This window comes from Cyprinus carpio, chromosome A8 (genome assembly GCF_018340385.1).
Source record: "Cyprinus carpio isolate SPL01 chromosome A8, ASM1834038v1, whole genome shotgun sequence".
In the NCBI taxonomy this organism is placed as follows: Eukaryota; Metazoa; Chordata; class Actinopteri; order Cypriniformes; family Cyprinidae; genus Cyprinus; species Cyprinus carpio.
Window position 1 is genome coordinate 8,108,417 of NC_056579.1, and position 21,015 is coordinate 8,129,431.

General features: G+C 38.4%; 1 protein-coding gene across 3 annotated transcripts in view; it reads left to right on the forward strand.

The window, feature by feature from the left end:
* LOC109068983 (ELAV-like protein 4) overlaps positions 1-21,015 on the forward strand; it is an 80,868-nt gene that overhangs the window by 10,706 nt on the left and 49,147 nt on the right. The window contains exon 1 of one of the 3 annotated variants that reach the window (XM_042761917.1): positions 5,690-6,053. The exons of 1 other annotated variant lie outside the window; for it this stretch is intronic. In XM_042761917.1, coding sequence (XP_042617851.1) covers positions 6,045-6,053 — 9 coding nt within the window. In that variant the 5' untranslated portion in view covers positions 5,690-6,044. Of the gene's footprint in view, positions 1-5,689; positions 6,054-7,453; positions 7,689-21,015 lie in introns of those variants that run through there. One more of the 3 variants, XM_042761916.1, reaches the window with a different exon arrangement.

The following is a 21,015-nucleotide window of genomic DNA, read 5'->3' on the forward strand; positions in this document are numbered from 1 at the left end:
GTGTGTGTGTGTGTGTGTGTGTGTGTGTGTGTGTGTGTGTGTGTGTTAGAGGCCAGGCTGGTGGGATGCTAATTGGAGCTAAGCGGCCGCAGAGGATCAGAGGTACTCCAGAAACAAAGGAGCACAGGCAGAGAAAGAGAGAGAGGGAGAGGGAGAAAGAGAGAGGTTGCTGTACTGGGTGTGTGCATGTGTCTCTTAGTGTTTGAGTGAACAATAACTAAAGTGACATTTTACATGCTCAGCTAGCAAAGGCTTTGACCAAACCTCTGACTGCATCAAAATCACACACATGCCCAAACTCAGTTTTGAAAAAGAGAAGAGACATTTTACACAAATGTAAAAAAAAAAAAAGAAAGAAAAGAAAGAAAAGACTGAGTGTTTTGAAATATATACACAAATATTTTTAAAAAATTTGTTCTGAATAAAAACTGCATTTCAACTCAATCAGATATTAAAAACACAATTTTACTACTGTATACCGAACATGTTCAAGATATATATATATATATATATATATATATATACATATATATATATATATATATATATATATATATATATACATATAAAAAACATTTTCAGTGTCAATTAGTTAGCTAAGCATATAAAACACGATTTTACAGAATGAAAATAAATCAATTAGCCTCGTTGCTTTTAGCTCTTTACTCAATTCACATGCTGCTTCACTTTTAATGGCTTTTTGACAGCCGATAAATGATGTGATTTACATTAGCTGGCCTGTTATAAAACCCCTCCGCCGGTGGTCAGAACAGCCATCCTTTAGTTCAACAATACCTGCATAAAAAGCCCATTTGGCAACATGGCTGACATAAAATGCATGTGGGTTGGAAGACAAATAACAGCATCTTATATAGAATTATGCTAGTTTGACTGCTATTACCTGCTGTTCCTTTTTCCCGAAAGGCTTATCTAACGCATGATGACTAAATGAAAGTCATTTATGTGTACAGACACACACATACACTTTTCTGCAATAGTAAAGATCCCTCCTCCCACTCAAAACCTCTACGTATTCTTGGCCAAACCTCCTACCACAGACCTCATGCCAGTCTAATACCTAAGACCCCTCCTTCCATCTGTCCCCACCCAGCCCAGGAGTGAACAGAGAGACAGAGGGTCACACGTAGCCTCTGAGTCATACTGGGCATGTTCCCTCAGCCTGCATGTCTACTGTTCATGTACACAGCCTCGATTCAAAACACTCTTTCATATGGAGGAATCATACCGGATGCTGCAAATGGGTAGCTGACAAATAACATGGGCTAAGGATATTAGGCTCATATTTATACATATGTATAAAGGAAAGTGTGCATTTTTAATGCTATGGCTGCTCATTTTTTCACTACTTTTAGATAGTTAAACAGTCTTGTGTTGTGGTTTTTATAAACATAAATATTCCACATAGTTAATAATTTTTATGGGGTCATAAAAATTCATGTGTAATTGTACAACAATTTGAAAACAGGTTTAGTTAAGATTGGCACAATGTCAAAATGCAGGACAGTTCTTAGTGACATGTCAACTACCCAAATACTGCATAATGACAGCGAAAACAAAAAACTGACATTTTCCAACCATAGGCTATTTTGAAAATAGCATGATAGCTGGTATATTACTGTATAGCACAGATATTTCTGATTTGTCTAATGTCTGATGTGTTTAGTAATCTGTGAAATTTTTAATACAACGAAATTAAACTGAACCTTCCAGATGGGCCTTGTCTCTTTTTCTATTTGAAGCATCAGCTGTTACAAAGACCAGAAGCTGACATTTAGTCCTTTATAAAGATTTCCGAGACAGAGACAGAAAGAGAGACAGATAACTGTCGTTGTAAGAATCATTATTGTTCATTTATGACTTTTTAATGTTTCTTTGATGTGTAACAAAAGCAACCATAGTGTAAAATTCCTGGTAGTGATGAATATTAAGTAATGTCACAGCGATCTAATCTATTTTTTATTTATTGTTGTTTGTTACTTACTATTGTCAGGAGCTGATCTGTTCTGCCATTATTGTCTGAAAAAGACAGAAAGAAAAAAAAAGTAAAGAGAATAAGAGAGCAAAACGTTCAATCTATATGCAATAAATCCACTCCACTGAACATACAACATGCAAAATACATCTGTAGTAGTATTCCAATGCACAATTTTTTTGTCTCACTCTGCATAAACACACAGTATGAAAGTAAAAATAGGTATGTGTGAAGTCAAAGCACACATTTCCTCCTACCACATGCCATGTGACGATGAGAAATGGTTGGTGGTATCAGAAGGTAGATAAGAGTGGAGAGCATCGCTACTCGTTCTTGTTCAGTTTGGAAGCTGTGAAGAGCTCAGTGATGGTTCCCATCGGTTTGTTGCTAGACTTCAGATTGGTGAACTTACACAGAGGTTAATGGACTGACTCAAGTTTGCCTGTGCTGAGAAGTCCTGTGTATAATTGAATCAAGCCTACATATGAATGAAACGACAGGCAGGGTTTTTTTTATCTCTCTCTCTGTTGGTAGGAGGGACCTGAATTAATGTCTTGTTGTGAGGAAGATGAAAGGTAATGCCTTCCATAACTCACATGGTGCCACATGGTTCAGTGAGCAAAATGGGAAGCAAAACAAAATAACTAGTTTATGGTGTGTTTTTGTGATGTGGGCTGAGCATTGCGGTGTTAAATAATGCTTTTTTACTATCATGTGAATACTTTACACACACACAAACACACACACACACATATACATCATTTATATATAATATATATTTTATATTAATTTATATATATTTATTTTTCTATTTATATATAGTTAAATTAAATTGTTTTATACTTATAAATATAATTTTTATTTATATAATTATATAAAATTATATTTATTTTTAAATTATATTTTAATAATTATATTATAGATTTTGTAACCAAATTCGAGTAATACTAATAAAAAAAATAAAAAAAATATAAAAAAGATGTGTTCATTTTAACCTAATCAACAAAAAACATCATGCTCCTGGGCCAAGCACATTTCAAAAGAACAGGGGAATATAAATAGTCTACATAAAGTTTGGGTTTTCTAGGGTCGACTGCTCAAGTACTGTGTCCCTAAGAGTGAGGCCTGGCCATCCAGTGAGAAATGTCTTTCATTTTTTATGGCTCTGCTGGACTCTCATGCCAAAAGTGGTTCTTGTCAAGTCAGCTGCTCACCGTAAGGGACCTCCGCTGTGGTTTTTAGAAGTGCAGGTGCGGAGACGATAAGACCACAGCCGTTTCCCAGCCCATTCCAGCCCTGTGATTTGTTCTATTGTGCCAGTACAGCAGCACAATATTATAATGACACCCCCATTATTTCCTTGCAGCAAACCTGAGAGCAAAATGCATTGACACAAAACTCCCCGAAGACCCATTGAATGTGTTACATTAGGATTGTATTTGCGGAGTAAATGGGTGCAAGCAGGAAATGTGTTTTTGCCCGTGATGAATTCCATATCTTGGTAAATAAAACAAGATCTGAAATCCCTTCAGTCGGCGAGATGTCGCTCTCGGGCAGCCCTCACCGGTGGAGATGTGAAATGGGTTTTGTCAGGGGTGGGAGCGGCTGGTCTTGCGGTTAATTATTGATTCAGTGCGTATGCAGCAGCAAACAACAGATTGTGTGAACAGTTTGCAATAATATTTAGAAAAGAGACAATGAAAAAAAAAGAAATAATGGATTGGATGACATTATTCTACAAAACTGTACTTCTCACATCAGTAGATGCATATGCAAGAATGAGTTTCAAAGTGGGGGGGAGCAATATAAGTTTGTGACGTCACTACATGAGAAGATAAACTTATGAATATTAATTAGTTTATGCTGCTGTCACTGATGTTTTACACTGATTTGACATTGAGAAGCAAAAACTAGACTGTTTTTTTTACATTAAGTCATTTAGATATTTAGATATTAATTTAACATCAAGATACTGCAAATAAAGATCAAGATACTGGAAATAAAATGTATAAAATTATTTGCAATTAAAGTTATTTGTGAGTATTATTGGCGATAAATAAAGTCATTAAATAAAGTCAATAAGGGTGCATTCATTTCTCATATAGAATTTCTCATAAATGAGAGAGAACACATTTCACATTAAATTAGTAAATTCTCTAAAATAACTGTGATTTGTGTGAGACATTTTTTCTTTATGCTCAATTCACAAACAGAATGTGTCATTTTATTTGTGGACTTAAAAATATGTTTCCTGGATTAATAAGAACCAAGTCACAATATTTAAAGGGACAGTTCACCCAAAAATTAAAATTTGATGTTTATCTGCTTACCCCCAGGGCATCCAAGATATAGGTGACTTTGTTTCTTCAGTAGATTTTTAAGTCAAAACGTTGCAGTCTGTCAGTCATATAATATAAGTGGATGGGAATCACGGCTTTGAGAGTCATAAAAAATACACAAACAAAACCAAATTAAACCCTGCGGCTCGTGATGATACACTGATGTGAAAAGACACAAAACGATCGGTCTGTGCAAGAAACGGAACAGTATTTATATAGTTTTTTACCTCTGATTTTACCCGCAATGTCTGAACTGTCCTGAGGGCGTTCGTGTCTTCTTCTTGAGCCTGCGCATGAGGCGTCTTCTTCTTCTTCTTGCTTTACGATGGCAGAATCACACATTTATAAGTGCATTACCGCCACCTATCTCTCAAATGGACCATTGACACTCTGTCTACAATCTCAATTTGGAGTGGATGCCCTCGGGGTAAGCAGATAAACATCACATTTTCATTTTTGGGTGAACTATCCCTTTAACCAATTTTTAAAAAACTTTAAAAAAAAACTTTGCTAGTGGTGTGACAATCTACATAGAAATTTCGAGTCGAAAATTACATTTAGAAGTTCCTTTTAGAAATATTCGCTTACTTGGAAAGTCATTGCATAATTCATACACTGATGTTGACTGTGATAAAACCATAGACTGTATAAAAACATTGATGTAGTGTCCGTGACGTCAACCGTAGACTCCTGAAGAGCGTTTTTGAAGCTCAAAGTGTGCAGAGCGGGCCGTCGCCATCTTGGCAGCGCGTTGTCGGGGGTCTGTCTTGGGTAGTGGATATTAGGTAAAAAGTAGGGAGCTGGTTTCTTGGGTAATAGAAAATTGGTTAGTCGGCAGTGTCAGCAGCTGCAATCCACCTGTCACTCAAGTGGCCACGCCCTTAATTATGCAGAACTTTAAGGCTTAATATAATTTAAACGGATGGGTTATAAAAAAATCACCCCCCTCACAGTTGTCATGAAGGGCAAAATTAGCTATATAGACCAAAATCATTTTTTGAACCAGGCTGTAAACGTTTTTTTTTCTGCTGTAAAGTTGGGCATTTTAACATATGGGACTGACTCGCGTGTGTTTTCCCCCCAGGTTCCAAATAGTAAATGAATGCCTATCTATTAACCTAGTCATCACAGATAGAGTTTGCTTTTGACAGACTACACTTAAAGCCAAATGTTTTACGTGTACCTGTCTTCCACTCGCAAGCGAAGGTCAAATTAGCCGTCAATCAGAGTCACTGTTTTCCCAAAGGCAGGACTCTCCCCGCTGACTCGCGCCTCACCCTCTCCAACCGTCTCCTCATGAGCAGCGCGCGCCACCCCTGTCTGTCCCCGCTCAGCCAATCAGATCTCATACCAGCCTGACACTACGTTCCATAAATGGTGCGGAGGAAAAGGGGACGCTCGCACTACTAGCTCAACAGAGTCGCTGAAGGAAACGATCTTATTTGTTTTTATTGTTTTCTTTTGGATACTTTCCACCTTCATAAATGAAAAAATAGGCAACTTCCGAAGCTGTACGTTTCCGAATCCATCTCTCCATCTCTCAACCGACCAGACTGCATCCGACTGTCCTTGGGTCCATGCGACACCTCCTCCAAGACTTTCGGGAACGACTCCCCCAAAAACGCTCAAAAGCGCTACGTTTAATTTCTTGACCGGGTTCCTAAATAAAATAACGAGCTTTTTCTTTTTCCCGTTCACCTCCGGACACGAGAATGGTCATGGTGAGTAATGTGCTCGTATTTGAAAGAGAATTAGCTTGTAGTGAAAATCACTGAAACACCGTCACGCGCAGCCTTAAGAATAATCCCTTCATCCCTCGTAATACTCCTAATTTCACAAACTTCGCTCTTTTGCTTTCTCTTAATCATTTAACGGCGACAATAGGGATGTAGACATAAAATAAGTATCGAGAGATTATTTTAGGGTGCGCATTTTGCGTAGAATATAGGCTAGGTGTGTGTGAATGTGCGTGCAGTTATGGTACAAAGAGCAGGTGTGTGATCAGTAACCTGTGCGTTCTTCAACCTGATGCTCAATACATAAAAAATGTGGTTTATGTAATTAAACATATTTCGTCGCACATTTAACAATGACTATACATTTGGCGTCGTAATATTCTAACTCTATTGAAATATTAATGAACTCTATTGAAAACTAGTGTGTTGGCCACTTTTAGCAGTTTTTGATAGCAATGCACTGAAATAAACATAATTATAAATGTTATATATAATTAAATTATATAAATAATATATAAATAAATAAACTGTATAATCCATCATACAATCATACACACATATTATATATGTATATGTATGTATGTATGTATAGTGCCTGTATATATCTACACACACACACAAACACAAACACACACACACATTTTTAGTGTATACTGTATATATATGTGTGTGTGTGTGTGTGTGTGTGTGTGTGTGTAGGTGTGTGTGTATTCTGATTGGTCACATGTACTCAAAGTGGTTAAATATTCCAGAATAATGACTGTTGTCCAGGGCAGAATAATTGCCTGCTCATGTTTCCTACCAAGTTAATGTTCTGTCTCATTAAACAAATAAACAAAATAATGTCAATTAAATTAAATATTTAATGTTCATGTATTTATTTATTTATTATGTATTAATCCCTTTACATTAACCCTATATATACATGCACAGTATATATATAGGACTAATCTAAAGTAAAGAGTGTGTGTGTGTGTGTGTGTGTGTGTGTGTGTGTGTGTGTGTGTGTGTGTGTGTGTGTGTGTGTGTGTGTGTGTGTGTGTGTGTAAAAGAATATATAAAAGCTTTAACATACTCTGCAATCATTGCATGCTTTTAACTTGCATTAATTAGCAGTGCTGTGCAGGCACCCTATTACCAAAGTGCCTGTAGGTGCAATCAGTCCGCTCTAACTCAAGCTGAGTCCTCGGTTGCGATTGATTGCCTGAGCTGCTTCTGAAAGGGCTTCTGCTAGCCAAAGCGCCTGTGCCTCCGTCTGCAAGGCAGCCAGAGCGAAAGTGTTAATTCTTCAGAGTAGAGCAGATGATGGACAGCTGAGGCAGCCAGTGAGAGAAGTGAGGAGGAGGGGGCTGCTCTGACCTCACCAATGAGGAGGAGGCAGGGAGAGGGGCTGCAGCGTTCAGCTCATGCCGAAGCCTGTGCATTCACAAGCAGCCTCACTCAGAGGAGGAATGCCCACTCTCTCTCCCACTGGCCGCACGCTGCCTCGCCACCGCTGAGACACATACAGAGAGAGAGAGGAGAGACCGAGAGAGATCTCCAAGTGAGGAGACATTAGCACAGCTATAGGCGAGAACTCTGCCCGCCGACTTACAAATGGAGTGGAACGGGTTTAAGATGGTAAGGATGCTGCGGTGGTTTTGTGCAGACAAGTGTGTGTGTGTGTGTGTGTGTGTGTGTGAGTGCGCGAGTGTGTGTTTGCCCTTGCTGTGTCTCACTGCCTGCAGCTGCAGTGGCAGCATTGGAGTCTCTCTCTGTCTCTCTCTCTCTATCCTTTCTCCTCTTCTTCAATTCTGCATGCTACTCCTCCCCTTTATTTTAGGATGAGAGGAGCTTTATTTGAGAACAAGGATGAGGAGAAGAGTGGAGAGGAGATGAGAGGAGAGAAAGGACAGGTGTAGCAGGTTCTTAGATGCTGCGGTTTAAAACCCATTTACGATGTGTAGGCAGTGTTGAATCTTAATGCTCACCTTTTTTGGTCTTCCAATTTCACCCTCATTTTAATGCTCGCCGCTCCAGTTTGATCTGTCAAAATGACACAGCCATATAATTCATATTATTAATGTAATGATTATATCATTTTTCTCTATGATTTCCCAAACAAATGCTTAAAAATTGGTTTAAAATTCACATTTAGGTAGAAAACGATGCATACATATAAGGTTGTATAACTGTGTACTACCGAGCCAGAGTGTAAGTTTGTAAATGAGAATGAGTGGGAGTGACCTCGTGTGTATGTGTGCATGAGAATCTATTAGGCAGTGTGCAAGGGTGTGTTTCCATAGTGTAGTTAGTGTTCAGGCATGTCTGGAGATCACTGCCTGTGTTTGCCCATCTTCTCTGATAGAGGTAGGGTAGGCTGCACTAAACATGCTGCGTTGTGTCTGTGTTGTGCGAGTGTATGTGTCCATTGTTGACTAAGGGCTCAGAGACTGCCTCCCCCAGCTGTCACCAAGCTAGTGGGAGACTGTGCCTGCCAGGAACCAACTCTCCCCGAGAGAGAGAGGGGGAAAGGGAAGTAGTGAAGCTTACAAATGGAGCTTGGGTAAGAAAAATCCTAGGCCTGCGTTAGCACATCATGTAAAGGTGGAAGACTTAATTGCATCGTTTCGAACAGCCAAGGCAGCACAGATATATGTATTTACTACCTTGCAGTGACTGTCAAATCCTGAGTAGCACACGTTCAAATTTAAATGTGGGCAGCATTATTCATTTTTCAGGCAAATGTTTGACTGTTTGTGTGTGGGCTTTAACATGCAATCAAAATGCTAATTGAAAAGAGAGAGATTCCCAACAGTGAATCCCTGCCTTTCCTCCTGCCTCCCTTTCTTTTGTGCTAGCAAGGTAGAAACAGTTTTTTCCAGGCAGAAAAAACATTAGGGGAGTGAGGGGGCTTGTCCATGATGCTTATAGTGAGAGAGAAAATAAGGTGTGGGAGGGAGGAAGATAAGGGGAAAGATCTTCCACATAGGCCTATACATTTCTCCTCCTCCTCCGCAGTGCTGACGTCTCAGCTACACATGCTCCTAACGGCCATTACACAGAACTATGGCCACGTAGACACAGCCCTTCCTCTTCTTTCACCTCGCATCCTATCCTCCCTACCTCTACTTCACCTCTATCCTTCCTCATAATTTCACTCCCTCCTCCAAGCAGCCTCACTATTCTGCTTTAGGGCTTTCTCCTTTGTTGTCCGACTCCAAGGTTGGATATCAATGCTAATAAGGCTAAAGCCGGATTGAATATTAAAAAGGGGTGGATAAGGGCACAGGTGGATAACTGAGAGAGAATGAGAGAGTGGGAGATGAGCTGCCAAGATGCTAAAATCTGGGCAGCAGGGGTGGGAAAAGTGCCCCAGGATGTGTGATGGCTGGGTGGAAGAGTTTCCACCCCTCTCCACACAGCGTGACTACACATGACAGCTGAGTGTCAAAGTGGGCCACTTGATTTGTCTGAGAGTTAGAGTAGAGGCTCAGGTTGCCCCCCTCTGGCCGTGAAGACTCTGGGGCTTTGCAAGCGTGTGACACCATTGCATCCATCCCTCACGGTTCCCGCTGCAGGACAACAGCAGCATCCATCTGACTGACTTTTGCAGCAAGCCCTCAGACGGTGGCGCCGTAGAGCTTCCACCTGAGTGAGTTTTAAACATGGTTCATTGTGCAGGTTTCAGTGTCAATATTTCAGGCACAAGGTACTTTGAGTATTGCTTTTCAATGTAAAGAGATTTTAATTCTGATATTGAAACTTTTTGTCTAGATTAGAAGATATTCATTTAAGATGCTTGGACCAAATTGGATTGAATAGCTTTTTAGTTTTTTTTGATGCAAGAAAAAAAAAAAAAAAAAAAAAAAAAAAAAAATGGGTCCAAGAATGAATGTTTTTATAATATTCAAGGAATCAGAGGATGTGCCATTGATAAAAGTATTACAATAGCACTAAATGGACTACTCCACTCATTAAGACAGATGACTGACATTAGATCAGAAAACCTGGGATACATGAAATGTGGCCAGTGAAGGGAAGCTAAACATGGCAGGCAATGCTAAGACATCATTTCTGCAATCATAAATACAACAACCACACAAAACAGGATTCAATTCTGATCCATTGGATTTAGCACACTACATTTAAGATCAAAGGACAACAGAATAGCCCTGAATAGCCCTGAGTCTTTTATATATCTGCCAAATAACATTAATGGCACGAGTAGCCTTTGCTGTATAGTTTTATAATTAGAATTCATGCCAGATGCCCTTTTTAAGTCTTTATGCTCTCGATGCTATTCTGACATGGCATCGTCAAAAGAGTAAACAGCACTCTGTAATCTATTTGCTATGCTCTTCATTCTGATTTGAAAAAGTATCCTAATACTTAATCGTTTTCAACGGCTCTGACAGATTTAGAACACAAATGTAACCTCTGAATGTAATTACTGAATGAGTCTCACTCTGCCAACTGATTAGAGAAAATGCCTTGAGAGTTACTGGGGTAACTGAACATCCAGCTCCAGGGAGGATGGAGCACACTGACAGGTGAAGTCAGAATGGGCTTATTAGACAAGTCTCACATTTAGACTTAAATAACTCCAAGAAAATTTCAGTAGCTAATATGAGCTTTCATCACATTCCATATTTGTGATTACTGGGAGAATTTTACCCTTAGTTTTCAAATGAGAAGCGAGCAAATCTACAAAGAAAACTTAAAAAATTGTGCATGTAAATTTTGAGCTTGAATTAAAATTGATCTGTTAAAATTGAGATGTTCAGATAAAAACTGCCCATAGGAAAGAAATATCACAAATGAGATCTCTTTAACATCTCAGTTGTTTCCTCTAGAAGGCAATGAGACTTTTTCTCCTGCTTCTCCAATATGGCTTCAGAGAAAACGGTTTCAAAAGACAGTCTCACAAGATACCAAAGTGTACAATCAAAAGTCAGAAAATTTCAGTATAAACTTTTCTAATCAAACTGTTCCAAGATTAGATCATTGATCACTGATATATTATTTACATAAATTCATAACTCTTAGTAAATAAAAAATAATTGTTATTAGTGACAACATTTGTGTCTCTTTTTATTATTCTAAATAATTTTAAGCATAAATATCTGAGAAAAAGTTGATGATTGAAGCATAACTATAATATCCAATACATCTCCTGACATTTGAAAGAGCAACACCTGAAATTAAAATTAGGTGAAATTGAATGCCCTTTATGTAAAAAAAAATTTAAAAAATAAAAATAAATAAAAGGTATCCAATGTATTAATTAATAAGTTTTAAGTAAGATTAAACAATGTGCTATGAATAATAATCTGATATAATCTTAATAATATGCTTTTGCACAGAGGCCTTTTATTATGTCAAAGCTAAATATACATGAATAACATGTTCGGGTTTAAATTTTAATAGGCATCTACAGTGATTTCTCAGTTTGATTCATCCTCATTTTCCTTGCAGAAAGCTGAGCAGAGAGCAAGAAGGAGAGAGGGAGTGAGCAGGCTTCACAAGCGCAAGCGTGATAATTCCTCTGGCGCGAATTCCAAGTGCCATGCACAGACAGACGATAATCAGCCGAATATACACAGCACACACAGCTGCTTACCAACACAACACACCACTCCTCCGGGCACTCTGACAGACACCTCTTCAGATACATATTGCATATATATATATATATATATATATATATATATATATATATATATATATATATATATATATATATGTGTGTGTGATTGTCCGCCAGAGGCTCAATCACAAACAGTGATTGTTGGTTAGAGTTGATGATAAAATAGAAAAAGGTAAAATAAGCGCATTACCGCCCATTTCCTTCAAGCTGGCTCTTATCCCCTATCATTCTAGCTTCCGACCTCCCTCATACTCCATCCCACTTTCTTTGTTTCATTCCTTCTTCTGTCTCCCCCTCCCTCACTCTATCTCTCTCTCTCTCTCTCTCTCTCTCTCTCTCTCTCTCTATCTCTATCTTTGCCTGTGTGTTTTGGTATTCATACAGACGTTTGGATTTGAGTGGCAGGCTCTCTCGAGACTGTGCACAAACTGCACATTTCTCTGATCTACATTTTGCACCCCAGGAAAAGACAGCAGCAGCATGTGAGTCTTTGCTCACACTATTTCAATCGCAGATGCGTTTTCTCTCCTGCCCATTAGCCAATTAACTGACCTGCTTCCCGTGATGCTAAAGGACATCTCAAGGTCATTCATAATACGGTGGCTCACCTCACACAATCACACGGAAATCATCCTTTACAGCTTTTACAACCTATAGCTTTATGAAAACGACTAATGCAATTAAAAAAAGTACATGATGTGGCGTAATAACGGCTGGTATGGCCTTCAAAAGAGCACAATTCAGGATAGATTTTATTTGTGCTCGTTTCCCGTGGGTAAAAAGGGGATACAATGAGAAGAAATGAGATGAGAAAGGGAACATGGGTATAAATGTCAAAGATAGTAGTTCTCTCCGAATATCAGTGCTCGGAGGTCAAAGGTCACATCAGAGAAGGGTTATGGAGCGTACAAGGCACGGCATCTCCCGCAATGAACCCTGACTGAGAAGGGCAAATGGGGTGGCCCGCAAAACCCATCTTCCCACAACAGTAACCATAGATACCGCCGTTGGCAATTCATGAAGGGAGTGCTTCGCGTGAAATCTTGCCCCTGTAGATCTGCTCGGGTTGTGGATATTGTTATCTTGCTGTCAAGAGGAGTTAAGCTGATTAGAGGTGAGAGCAGACCCTTAGCAGAAGTTGCTGTCTTGTCCGGGAGCAAATATCTTCCCTTACACAAACACACCCTGCTTTTTTTTCCTTCCGAGAAGCAGGCATTTATTCCATTTGGTCTCCATCAACCTGCAATCAGAAAACCACGGTTAGTAAAACAACATCAGACAAACACTAATAAATATTCCAAGCACGAACCAGAAAACGAAAAAAGAAAGAAAGGGGAAAAAAAACAGTATCCCCCGTACATTATGCACAATCATCACTGAACTCTGATTCTGATGGATTCTATGAGGATAACCTTATATTTTCTAGCATATTATATATATGCATAGATGGCCCCCTGTAGGCATTTTCAATTACAGTGTACCCCGGCATTAGATGATTAATCTGCTCTTTTGAATGCACGCCACATTTGCTGCTTTTGTTGATATTCTGCAGAGGTTTTATCTAACCAGCTGCAATAGGACACATACGGTCGCCCTTTCCCTCATAATGCCATTGTTTATATCCCCACCTCCAAAGAAATAAGGACATCCTGGAGACATGTTGACACAGTGTTTAGGTCATTGCTGCTTATGCTTGTAAAACAAGATGACAGTAAAGTATATCGCTTCACTATGATTGCAGAAGAGTAGGAAGAAGAAATGCCCTCTTATAAATAGTCATTCATTCAACTCATTCATCTGCATTTTGGAGCGTATATACATTCTAGCCCTGACATGTATGAAGAGGTTAAGAGATTGAATTTCATTTACCTCTTTGTCTCTCATATTGAGATTGGTGCTATTTATTAGCTGCCTGTGCTAGTTAGTAATTCAGTCAATATTCCATCAATTACCCTGGCGTTCTCTTATTAAAGCAGATGCTGTGGGGTTGCCGCTCTGTCTTGCAGCTACTTTCTTTTATGAGCTTGAGCGCAGAACTTAATCAATAACTAAACTGATTTCATGCATAGAGATGTTTCTCCACCAGCTGTGAGTTTTGTAGGGTTAAAATGGGGATGTATCAGTGCAGATATTTTGGCCAATACACATAAATTGTTTGGATGATTTTATGCATAGGACTATTTATAGTTTTGTATGTTGTCTCAAAACAGCATTGCTCACAATACAACTCATCTAAAATTTTAAATGCTTGAAAATTAGGCATCAAAACATCATAATGTACAGTAGAAAAATTATTTATTTTTAATTCAAAATATTATGTGCAATGTTCCATCTAAGCTGCGTGTGGAAAAAATATGCTGTGCAGGACAAACACAAAAATGAGTTGAAAAATCCATTTGATTGAATTCTAGTAAATGTAAAATAATTGTAATGCTCTGGCAAACCGTTATAGACTTGGTGTCGCTTTAGAGCCGGTGAATGCGGTTTACAGGTTTCATACAGTAGAAAGTGAATCATGTGCACCAAATGAGTCGCTGTAGAAATCTAATACTTTTACGGTTGCGGACGAAATAGTGCAAACGTAACATGAAATAAAATGTCATCATGTTTTAAAGAAGAGTGGCTTGATTAAGTGGTGGAAGTAGCGGATGATGGGTACAGAGCAATAACAAAACTTCGAGAAATTTACAGTTACACACAGGTGTAGTAGTGTGCAAACTCTACCACATGGGTATGTTTTAGATAACTAAAAGAATTCACTTTCACGTTTTTTGATAATATTTATTGAAAATGTTTGTTTTTTATATTATATTATATTATGATTAAGAATTGAACTGTTCTACATAAGATTTTTTTAAATGATTTTTTAAATAGAATTTCTTGGTAACACAGCACTGTAAAAATGTTTTCTCAGGTAACCTAAAATGTGCATCATTTAGTTACATCAAGGGTCATATACAGCATAAAGAGCACAGTAAATTTAAAAGTTACACACTTTTTTGTGGGTGCGCTCTACCGCTCTGGTATAAAGAATGATTTTGCTCAGGTGGCTTAAATGTCCACCCAATAGAGAGAAGTTTTGCTTAGCGAGAAACTTTTTTTGAGGGAACATTGATTATATGTATATATACATTTAAAATAGGGATGTACAATATATTGGTTAATACACTGAAAAAAAAGGTGTAGAAACTATTTTTAGTCAGAAGTTGCTAGTAAATTTAACAAATAATTAGAATAAGTAAGAATAAGTAAGATGTTGCAAATAACACATTGAATTAAACTTAACATTTTTAAGTAGAAAGTCAAATAGTATTTTCTTGTAAAATGTTTTTATTTACAACCACCAACAAAAAATGTTTAATAATTTTTTATAGTGTATTATAACATTTTAGGTGCTATAGGATATACAGTATAATAGCCTATATTGCATTTTTAATTGTCTGCTCATTTCCTGGATTTTTACATTAAGTAAATTTTCCCTCATCTAGAATTAAATTTTTAAAACACAAATAATTTAATATAACTGTTAAATGTAATCTTTAGTAAATCTCAAAATGAATATTTTTCATACTGTACATTATATTGTTGTGATGCCTCATTTACTTGTAGCATATAAAATAAGTTTATTTTATAGTTTGTTTTTATATTTTTCAATTTATTTTTAATATGAATATACAATTTTTATATACTGGAGATTTTAAAGCCATATCAAGCCATAGAATGAAACTAATATGCTTTTTGTATATCACCCAGAATTATAATATCAATGCATCTGTTTTTTATATATATATATATATATATATATATATATATATATATATATATATATATTCATTTCAGCCTTCATATTATAACAGTCTTCACAATTTCCATTTAAAGGACTGGATTTTTTATTTACGTGTAATATTTTCAGACCATAGTTCCTCCCCGGAGAAAGAAAAGAGGCAGAATATCAGGTGTGTTTGTTGGTGCAAATAGAAGTTCAATGCTGGTGAAGAAAAATGGTTAAATGGTTATGTAGAAGGTAAGGGAAAACAAGGGAATGATAAGAGAGAATGATGGACGAATTGTGTGTTGTGTTGGAATGCAAATGGAATAATAAGAGATGATGTTTTGGAAAAGCGAGAGTGTGGCGAAAGGGACTTTGAGAAAGAGGCTGCAGGAAGATGAGGAGGCTGAGATTGGATTAACCAGAGCTCATGCGTGTGGTTTGTAAGAGTAAAAAGAGAGAGAGAAAGCTCAGTGTGTTGATGTGTGTTCAGAAGCCCACCTCATACTCTCAGGAACTTGAGACCACAGTTAGCTGCCTTACATGCACATCTTCCTTTCCCTTATGCTCCCCTCACACAAACACACACTACTACTTTTAGGCTATTTGTAAAGTTTTTAATGTTTCTCTGTAATGAGCAAACATTGCATGACAAGCTTAGAAGAAATAATTAAAAGACAAATATATGGAGCAAGATCTTTAGCTGGGTTTCACACTCTGCATAACAAAACACATTCATCTTCATTTTACCAGCTCTCCACACTCAATGCAATACTCACCAAGGGCTCCCAAGCGCAGCTTTAAAACTCATCTATATAGCCTCAATGTGATTTGTAGTTGGTAAAGCAGCTTGTTAGCCGGAGAGGTTCAGGAGTGCACAGTATGCATAGTTTCCAGGGCACGGAGGAATGAGCCTACACTCTCTCTCTCTCTCTCTCTGCCTGGCGCAGGTGCGGCACTGTTCTGCCACCTGCCAGCTACCTACAGCCATGTCAACACCCCACCTGGAGCTGACACAGCCTGCATACTGCATGCACAGAGTAAATGAAAACCACATAGACACACTTGCACAACTAGAGAGACAGGACACATATACACATAACCTTGACAAAGGAGATATCTGAGAAAAGACTGCATATGTACAGCGTAACGTAGGGCTGGGTGGTTAGACAAATGTTCTATGTGACAGTACAGATGTGTCAACCGGTAAAAATTAGACCATGGTGTATATATATAGACTTTTGTTTTAAAGTGGTCTACAAAGCCTGTTGCAGATGATTGTGTGGACCGCCTTGTTAAGTTTACTGGGATCAATTTATTCTCGACCCAGTGTATAAATGTTGTTAACACTTTTTGATCTATATATGTATAAATACGTCTATATATGTATAAATCTTATTTTTACTGGAAATTCAATCCCCAAAATATTTAAAATTCTATCATATTTTTTTCTTTTTTCTTTTTGCCATTTACTTTAGCTAGTTGACTGTGTGTGTGTGTGTGTGTGTGTGTGTGTGTGTGTGTGTGTGTGTGGGTGTGTGTTTGTATATATATATAATTAAAAACTGTAGATTACTGCATAGTTATGAAATATGTATATTTAAATAAATCTGTATTATTTTACATTTGATGTACATTGAGAGTTGACTATAACATTATGCGTACTGTTAAAAATAAATTACTGCATAGTGAGTGTGTATATAAACAAAACAATTTTATTATAGAACACTTACTTAGTACCTTAATAATAACATTTCATATAATATTTGACATTTTATGCATGTAACTATTGTATTTAGGGGTCAGTTATTTTATTTATTTTTTTCAACAAAAATAAGTATATCGTGATATATATACCATTATATGATTTAAAATTACTCATACCTTGATGTAATACTTTGGTCATACCACCCACTCCTAGTGTTGCTCAGAAATTTCCTCATGCAGACATGGCAAGGTCACCTTTATTGTAATGCAGAAGTCTCCCGATGGTGGGAGGCACTAGTGCAATATCCATAATATGTGTAGGGGTTAGATAGAGCGAGCGGAAGGGTATGTGAAAGAGAATGAGCTTGTGGGGGTGGGCAGTGTATCTCTGAGCCTGTCACTGACAATCAACTCGTGGTCCGAGGCTAGTTGACTGACAAGGACAACACGCGCATACACCCAAAAAATTCCTGTCTCACTTTAATCATCTGCCTGCACATAAAGTGTGTTTCATAACACAGATCTGAGGGATTTTAAAGACACATCCACCAAATATGCACCCGTTAAATCTGTTTTAATATGACACAAGAGCCTCACGTATGACAGCCAAGGCCTTTCTGTGTCACAAGCAGCGTTCGTGTCCATGAGAGATACCACAGAGATGGCCAGGGGCTGGACTATGTCAGTGGTGTGCCACTGGGTGTGTGTGTGTGTGTGCACAAAGCCAGGCCCAGCAGGCCGCTTACCCCATACTGCCTGAAGGACGTGAGTCCTGTGGGCTGTGCTGGAGCAGGCAGAAGGCCAAACCCTCTCATATTTCCATCCGGAGCCTGAGGATATAACTGGTCACTGGAGCCACACAAATTTAAGTGTCATCCCTGAATCAAGATGCTCACCAATTTTCTGCTTGCCTTGGCAGTGAGCTGGGCCGCTACCAGCGGCTAACGGAGCCAGCATCCCCATGGCAGCATGGACTAGATAGTGGATTATGCAAAACGCAAACATGCAGTCAAGAAACATGCAGTTTTTCGTACTATCATGAGTGCATTTGTTTGTTTTTCAATCTTTATCACCATTTACAGCAGTTGTGTAACTTCACGAAAACATTCATTTTTGCATTGCAGTTCAATAGCACAGCACTGAATTTTTTTTGTTGCCTTTTTTTATTTGAAAACTCTGCTAAACCCTCACCAACACATTAGCCGCACTGTCACGTTGGGCGCTAATTCGTCTCCACAGAAGATCTGCGAGAGAGGTTAATTTAAGGCCAAGGAGATCCCACGCACTGAGAGAAAATACAGCCATTCATCCAGAAAGAGAGGGGGAAACTGCAAAGGAGCGATGGTGGATTGAGAGAGTGAGAGAAAAAGAGAGTGGGGTCAGCTGATGAGGTCAACGTTGCGAGACTTGGAGAGAGTGGGTAGGGAGAGACGCAGGTGTTTCACCAGACCTGTAGCCCAAAGGAAAAACACAGCCTGTGTCACTGATGCTGCATACACCCTCACATGTTCTCCTTCTTTTTCACCTCTTATCATCTTTCCAGTTCATCTCCTTTCATCTCCTCCTTTTCCTTCCTTTCTTTTCTTACAAGATTTTTACATGAACTGTACATGAACAACACTTCGATTTCTAGAAGAATCTAGAACCAAAATGTTATACCTTACTTAAAGTGCTTGCTGTGTCAGTCTGTATTCATGTATTTTTCATTATTTAATATCTCTGGATATGGTTTCAAGCAATTAAACCCTCAGACAATCAACCATCTTTCCATCATTTTCTTTTAAGCTTAAATGATTTCAATTTGGACAATCTATTAAAAAAAGCTAGATAGTGTTTTAGATATAATCTGAAGCTAGGAAAATCACTTATTAACATTTTAAATGTATTTACAATGTGCTGACATAAAACTGAACTGCTTAGAAATATTTCTCAAGCATCATAAATTTGTGAATCTCTGCGATCATGGTTTTTAGCATTCGGGTGTTTCTGTTTCTGCAGTGGCCTGTATTCATCCCCCCCATTACTCCACAGACCTGTCATTAAATAGTCACCCTGAGTCACCCCAGGAAGCGAATCCCGCCTTTGAACAGCTAAAGGTCAGAGTAATTCCTCTGAGATATTCATTGGACTCTTAGTCGGGAGCAAGGAACCCATCTATGAGAAACAGACGCCAAGAAAGAACACAAGGCATGGGCCAAATGAACAGCAGCCTTCATTACTGATCAAATGAGGCTTGCTGTAATGACGGGGTAATGTGATCAGGGTGTGGTCCTCTGCTATCCGCTAACGTCCTGACTGAACCAGGCCCATCACCATCACCCAGGGGAGAAAGGCAGATAAATTATGGGAAGCCTCTACTGATCTGGCGTAACATAAAACCGGACTTCATCTAGAGAGGGAAGAAGAAAACATGTCAAGCAAAAGTTAAAGTTATGAAAAATTGCTTTTATACTGAGGCATTTATTATTCGAAGTCCCTCAGAGGAAGAATAAGAGGACGAAAGAGGTACTAAATGAGAGAAGGGAGGGAGGGCGGAGAAGAAAAAATCTATTTGGTAAAGTAGATGCGGATCAATAGTGACGGAGCGGAGCAGTCTTGGCGCATGCCGTCCTACATTACTGCCCTGATTGATCTGCCGGAGTGGCAGTTTGACCCGAGGAATCTGGAGGAGGTGTCCCACTGAGGAGGGGAGCCCACGCGAAATACAGGGAGAGAAAAATAAAAATCAATACACACAGAGAACTTTACTGACCTGACGTTAAGATACAAGAAATGTATGAAGCTGCGTACCTGAATGGGTTCTGACAGCTCACATCCCCTCCAGCAGTTCAGTGCACAGGAGGGTTTAAGACTCGGGCAAGTGCAGCGACCTCTGCGAACATTAAAGAGACTTATTCCCTCCGCACGGAGACTCTATTAAGTACAAATTTGTTTATTTCTCATTCTGAGAATTTTTTTTAGGGGATTTAGTCTAGGGTTACTTAACAGAGTCATGCTGTTTTGTAAAAGGAGGTAAAAAATGAATGAAGGAAAAGGTTATTCCCCAGCTACATCTACCTGAGAGGTATGAGTAAAAAAAATGGAAGAAAAAGATTAAATCCTCCTTTCCTTGGCTTTGAACCCCATGAGTGTGTGTGGCAAAAACAGCAAGATCATACATTCACATATATACAGCTGCTGAGGGTGACCTCCATTTTGTGGCAAGCACTCTTAGTTTTAATAGCACCTCTGCAATGTCAATTATCTGCCGCAATGTTCAGTGATACAGACTGTACGCCCATGGAAATGATGTGCAAGATGCTTCTGAGTCCATTGTGGTTCCTGTTTGGGGTTAAGTATGGGTTGTTTGACCAATAACATTCTGCCGTGGATGAAGTGGCTGATCTATTGACCATCACATGAGCAGAAAAGAGTGGGAGATTTATTTATTTTTTAATTTCAGAGGGTGAGGTGACATTTCTGTTTTATTTTATTTACTTATTTACTTTTGCCTTGGCTACTGTATTTAAGGTAATTGCGGACTTATACTAAGCTAATACGAGATTCAATTTTCTTTGGATTTTAAAAACTCCATGAAGCCATTCGTCGACTGTAGTTTTCTGTCATGTGTTAACGTATTAGCCTAAACAGAAAACAGGAATGTTTTATAACATGTTATATCACAAACATTATCAGTACATTTTCCCTGAAGAGAAAGATATTTGCGTATATCTGCTAAAAGTCACTTTGTCAATGTTTAGGAGAACATTAGCATATAGATGGCCTCAAAGCAAACATACAGTACATAGACTAAAGTCGCAAAGCTCTCATTTGGATTTCATGGGGTATTTAATATTGGTAGA